General features: G+C 32.6%; 1 protein-coding gene across 1 annotated transcript; it reads right to left on the bottom strand.

The window, feature by feature from the left end:
• Positions 1-1563: 1563 nt before the first annotated feature.
• Positions 1564-6110, bottom strand: LOC100776272 (nucleobase-ascorbate transporter 6). The gene is made up of 14 exons (XM_003531980.5): positions 5525-6110; positions 5246-5343; positions 4722-4898; positions 4519-4619; positions 4074-4149; positions 3913-3972; positions 3604-3788; positions 3391-3487; positions 3202-3288; positions 2971-3029; positions 2781-2872; positions 2622-2699; positions 2370-2530; positions 1564-1925 (listed from the first exon to the last, which is right to left on the bottom strand). Exons 1-14 carry the CDS (start codon positions 5634-5636, stop codon positions 1707-1709), a joined length of 1602 nt encoding a protein of 533 aa, XP_003532028.1. The 5' UTR covers positions 5637-6110; the 3' UTR covers positions 1564-1706.
• Positions 6111-6486: the final 376 nt, after the last annotated feature.

The following is a 6486-nucleotide window of genomic DNA, read 5'->3' as shown; positions in this document are numbered from 1 at the left end:
ATAAACACAAAACATACCTATTTTTAATACAAAACAAACAAATTCAAATCAATTTTTCAAAACAAATAAAAAAAATTCCAAAAAAAATAAATTAAAACCTTCATACGGATGAAGTTCATTCGTATGAGTCTTACGGATGAAGTTACACTTACGGATGAACTTCATCCGTATGAATAATATGGATGAACTTCATCCGTATGAACGTTACGAAATCAGTAACAAATACGGATGAAGAAACCTAATTCCTATTCCTAATCTTCCTAATACATATGAACTACATCCGTATCACTAAACTAAATCCTATAACCTTCATTCGTAACCAAATGAAAACCAGGAAAGCAAACGCCATTAACGGGTAGAAAGAAGAAACTTACCTCGACGGCGGAGCAGCACCAAAATGTAGGTCCTCAATGCCACCCAAAGGAGGAGAAGAAGAAGAACGCAGCCACGAAGAAAAGGGGCACAAGAACAGGGAGGGGCAGGGAAGAAGGCGAAGAACACATAAACAGATGGGTGCACGTTATTTTTTTAAAATTTAAGGCAGGAACATTTTTGCCCATTCATGTAGGGTGCACCAGCAATAATGCTAGGTGCACCTAGCAACACCCTTAAATAAGCCCAAAACTTGCTATTACCATCTAGAGATTTTTTTTAATCTCCTCGTCAGATAAAAAATTTCTTTTTGATACAAGAATTAAATCTTTTTATTAGGGTCTGTTTAATCATATATGGTATGTTATATAGCAAAAATATTGAATAGAATCGAATCTTTATCACGATCTAATCCCATTACCAAAAAAGATAAATGATTTAATCTTTTATCTTGTATTCTATAACATCAATTAATTTTAAATATATATTTTATCTTAAGAATTTAAATATGTTATGAAAATCTATAATTTCTTGTCTGTAATTTTCAATCTCTTTACTTCTAACTTGAATTTCAAATTTTTAAAGAAATTATTAATAATTAAAAATAATAATATATCATAACATAAATTATTTATCATAAATTTAAAATATAACTTATGTACGTGCTAACATACTACTATAAATTGTATTCAAAACTTCAATTCAGAAGAAAAAAATGTTCAAAACTTCAAATGACGAAATTACTCTTCCGTTAAAATTACATATAATTTTTTTAAAATAATTTTTAATTTATATATATGTATATACTTGATATATAATATATTAAATTATAAATAATTATATATATATATATATATATATATATATATATATATATATATATATATATATATGTAATAGTTATTAGTTCATATATTTTTTTAACCATCCTAATTAGAAACTTTAACTCTTCAATTGAACCATGAGGTATTCTTATAAGTTTACTGTCCATATTCCGTGGAGATTGAACATTGGCCCCCTCCCTTATGACTCTTTATATATATATATATATATAATTAGTTTGGTATTCGTTAATGAATTTAGATGCTAAATATTTTATCTTTGCCTACCTGTATTAGCTTTGTCATGTTTTGTGCACCTAATTAAGAATAAGCATTGAATAGAGATCATAGAGAAGAAACAAAAAGTAACTGAATTGGCAGAAATAGCAGCTCCCTCATAATTTATGATACTTATATTGCTACGTTAATTTGTGGTAAAAATAAAGAAAATGTTTTTTTTTTTTTAAGATACAAATCCCATGTTTTATCATCCAGGAGGTGTTACAACTCCAATCACACAGAAGGAAAGAACTTGTTTAGATTAAAAGGTAGAGAGTAAAACTCTTCACTCCTTGTATCTGTCTTGAATGAACGGAATCTGTCCCACCAATGCATGCCTCTGTCTTTTCGAGTTTGGTTATCTTTCTTGCGCAATGTAACGTCCAAGAGAAGTGCCAACATACCGGCAACAAATGCTTCGGATTGAAATGGCACATTGATCATGTCATTGAACTATCAAAGTGAAAAATCACACGATTAGTTTTATATTTAACAAATAACAACAATTCATATGTACTTTGTACAACTATTCAACTAATTCACCCCAAGAGTGTAATTGTAACAATAATAGAAACTTAATTTTAATCAATATCTTGTAATACCATTTAATTTAAATATGAGAACTAACTTATTGGTTTGTGTCAGAGTGAACTCTAATCGTTGAAGTAAATTCTCAAATTCAAGTATGGTAAAATAAAAATAAAAAAAAAACATGATTAGAAAATGAGACTTTACTAAAGTTGATCAATTAGGTTTTTTGACGAAGATTAATTATTAACAAAAATGATATATATTTTACAGCATGTCATGGTGGAAAAAAAACTAAATTGCATTTACACTTAGATATTGCATGATTTGCATCAAAATTAGAGACAATGAAGGAGTAAAGCCTGATACCCATCTGGCTCGTGTGTGTACAGGACCGTAGCCTTTAAATGCTGTGTACTCATTGAAGTATTGAGGTATGGAGAAGCCCATGAAAATAGAGAAGCCTAAGATGAATTTAGTTCTGAAGCTATTTAAATTGCAAAATTGAAGGAAACTGAGACCTGCTGAGCCTGTGATGTGGGAACAAAAAAAGAGTTAATCAAACTAAATGAATTTTTATTAATAGAGGTCAGATTCTTTAAGTTGATAATATATACATACCTACATAGGCAAAGAAAAGACAATATAAAGCTGCAACTATTGGAGCTGGAATTGAAGCAAAAACAGCTCCAAATTTCCCTACACAAAAAGCAATTAATTAGGTCTAAGTTCAAAAGGAAACTAATCCCATCAGAATAGCCAGCATCAGAAAATACATACCAAGAATTGAAAAAAAGATCATGAATCCAGCTGATATTTGAACAACTCTTCTACTTCCCACACGTGTCAAGGCTAAGAGTCCTGCATTCTCTCTGGGGAAAAGCAAATGAATAATGATGTTATGCTATATATATTCCTACTAGGAATATAATATGTCAAATAACATGGAACTATTGAATTAGGATCTTACACAGAAACTGATGATCCATTCCCTGTGCCAAAGATTCCAGACAACAAAATTCCCACTCCCTGATGCATCAGAAATAACCATAACTAACTAACATATAAAGTTAGAAAAAAGAAAATATGAAAGAATCTAAACCAGAGATAAAACCAACAATGCATGATCAATAAATAAATAAAGATAAGACAAAAAAAATTGAGTAGGAAAAAAAAGTACTAATTCTTAGTATCTGTTTACCTGCCAACCAACACCACGGCTAAGAACTGAAGGTGGAATTGGTGTTGCACTTGCGTACCTTGACACAGCAATGAAAGCACCAGTAGACTGTTGAACAAGTAAGAGAAAACTACTAAATTAGTATGCAAAAAACCACACAAAGAAAAGAGAAAGGGCATTGCTAATATGGCAGCATAAAAATAAACTAACCTCTACTAGAGCAACAAATGAAGCTGCCATCATAGCAAAAGCTTCTCCAGCTTCAAATGTAGGAGCTCCCCATTGAAAAGGATAAGGGATTCTTATCCTGCATAGTATATTTTGACAAATGGAAACACTATTAATTATTCATCATCATTTAAGATAGTCCAAGCAAGTAGTTAGCAATGTACTTTATTGTTGGAAAAATCACAAGATCAATACCAAGGAGCACCCCCTATAATTCCAGCACGATCGGTTCTGCAAGTAATTTGAGTTTTAGGTGCTGAGTTTCTGTAAGCTCCACCAACTGTAAGAAGATGAGCATAAATCCACACAATTGCTACTGAGAATATAACTGCAAAGCGATCAAAGATAGGCTTTTCTCCTTTCATCATATGAGGAATGTACTGCAAAAATAAAATGTCAAATTAGTGAAGAAAGGAACACAAAGAAAAGATTAAACTCAATTTAATCCAAGGTGTGTGTTAGGTACACAAAGTAATGTTAGAAAATTATAATTTTATTAATCACCTGTGAAAATACTACTAGGATGATGATTTCTGGCAGTCCAATCTCCACACATTTTGCAAGCTGGAATTCAAAAGTCGCAATCAACAGAGGAGGAATCACACATTATAATCATAAAATATATAAAGGAATCAAGAACTTGTCCATGTTGCAAATATATATACCACAGGAAAACCAAGTTCATAAAGCCCAAAGCCGGACAGAGCAACCAAGGGAACAGCAGATAGAGGACTTAAGAACCTGAAAAAAAATTACAGAAAATTATTCATGAATATGATTTTAAGAGGCTAAAACATATTAATAACTTTCAGAATGGATAAAATTGTATGAATTAGTATAACTGCAAATGAAGTAAGCTATGATACTTTCCAATAAAGTAAAAAGAAAAAAAGGTTGCTACTAATTGGCATCAGAATTATTATCTCCAATTGAGAGTTAGCAAAGTAGAAATGGAGAATAGTATATAAGAAATAGATATATCCCAAACAATTAAATCAAAACCATCTTAAGCATCTCAAAGTAAAAGAATTGTATGCACAATCTAACTGAAAAGAAAAATGTGAGAAGTAGCAAAAAGTTTAACTAGTTAGATAGGGCGGGTTCAAGAACCTCACTACATTGCGCCAAAGGCCACTGAAGCCAAGAACAATTTGGAGGGTTGAGGCAACAATAAGGGCACCCTGTGTTCCGCGCATTATCCTCTCAAATTTCTGCACATTTGTCACCAACCAAGTAAACAAGGGTGATGAAATAACAAAAACAGAAAAAAAAAAAAAGATTGAAGATCAACCAGGTTTGTGATGAACCATTACCTCCTGAGGATTCACAACATCACTGTAGCGACCAGCCAAAATGATTGAAATGGTTGTTGGCACAAAGGTGTAGGATCCCCCAATAACTGCAGGCAAACGAGTCCCGAAGAATGTTTGGAAAAATGTGTTTATGCCAGCCACAAACAGTAGAGTCTGAATCACTTTTGCTTTCTCTTCCTATGCAAGCAAAATTTCAACCTCTATTAGATTTATGAACCACATAACAAGATTAAAAACCATTCTAATTTTCAAAAATTATTTTTCTTTCCTAAATGTAACTAAATAAGATCGCTCATACAACTGGTGGATGGTTGTACAAGGTACAAAGCAGAATGTGAAATTGAGAGGGAGAAGAAGATGAGAAAGTATCTCCATTTGTTTTTTTTGGTCGCTATGAATCGAAGACAGGTATAAGAAAGTTTACAACAATTCACATACCATTTGTTCTGAATACAATATACAATATTCAAAACTTAGTAAATTTCGATGAGAATTTGGTATTTGAATGACAAAGAGATCCTTACATTTCCTCCTCCCATCTGAGGAACAAGAGAGCTGGGAATTAGGACAGTTGTGCCAAGCATCACCAGGTAATGTTGGAAACCAAGTAGGATCGCCTCCGCTTTATTAGCACAAAAAATTCTAAAACTCCATTACCATGTTGAATATGAATGTGTACACTCATAAAAAACATACATATAATGTAAACCAGAAATTTTTACCACACTACACTCTAGAGGGGCAATGTGCCAAAAAAGAGAGCAAAAAGCATAAAAATGGTTCTGATGAAGTAGTAAACTTACGCCAAGGAGGAGGACTTGTAATGCAGAAAGAAACATTTGGTAATTGATCTTTCACTGGATGTGGTTGATGCTCGTCTTGCTTTGGTTGTGGTGCAGCTCCTCCTCCTGCCATTATTAAACTATTCCTACTACAATTAACTTAACCAACTTTAATGCACTACAGCAACCAAAACTCAAACTTCTCAAAACCCAATAGCACAAAAACCAAAAACTTCTACACCAACTTCCCAACCCCAGAAGAAGTTGTGTTGTGCAACACCGACACAAACCAACAAAAATGTTAAGAAATGTGTAAGAATGATGAAAACAGTGGCAATGGAAAGAAACTCAAGGCACCCTCAAAGAAAAAATGAGCACTTAATGAACAGAACAAGTCCAAGTCCAAGTCCAAGGGAGACAACTTGTCAGCAACGTAATGCGATGCAACTAATGTTGGGAAGCGTTTCTTAGCCCAAGACCCACACCACATGGAGGCCAAGAAAACATGAAAAAAGGAGTGTGAAGATGTGGAAGAAAAGGAAAAGGAGTGAGCCAGCTCTTACTAAAGCAACAAAGAAACCAAAAAACACCAAAAGAATCTCCTAGTTCCATATTGCTTTACAATATTGTAATCCAATATTTAATGCTGTTAACAGCATTGCTTTTCTTTTCATTCAACACGTAAAGATAAAGTTTGCACAAAAGCATCTAGACCTTCACCTTTATTTACCTCAAATTTAGTATTTAACTATTACCACCAACATTTGTTAAGAAAAAAAAAGTTAGTTAAATAATCAGAAACAATGAAGCTAACAATAAGAACCCTCTCTTTGAAACCAATTTCAGCTAAACATTTTAACACGGCAGAAAGTTTACCATTTTTAACCTTTTACTTGTAGTGAGTACTATTGACTGAAAATCATCAAAAGCACTTATTCTTTACCTTGACTGAGAGTCTGAAAATTAACTGGAAGTAGCAGCTT

The sequence above is a fragment of the Glycine max genome, chromosome 8, assembly GCF_000004515.6.
Source record: "Glycine max cultivar Williams 82 chromosome 8, Glycine_max_v4.0, whole genome shotgun sequence".
NCBI lineage: Eukaryota > Viridiplantae > Streptophyta > Magnoliopsida > Fabales > Fabaceae > Glycine > Glycine max.
Note: the sequence above shows the minus strand (reverse complement) of the source record. Positions and strands in the feature narration are given on the sequence as shown.

Coding starts and splice junctions, on each gene's coding strand:
- LOC100776272 (XM_003531980.5), bottom strand. CDS start 5,636: ATGGCAGGAGGAGGAGCTGCACCACAACCAAAGCAAGACGAGCATCAA. Junction 3,030..3,201: donor GCCGTGGTGTTGGTTGGCAG/GTAAACAGATAC, acceptor CTGATGCATCAG/GGAGTGGGAATTTTGTTGTC. Junction 2,873..2,970: donor AATGGATCATCAGTTTCTGT/GTAAGATCCTAA, acceptor GCTTTTCCCCAG/AGAGAATGCAGGACTCTTAG.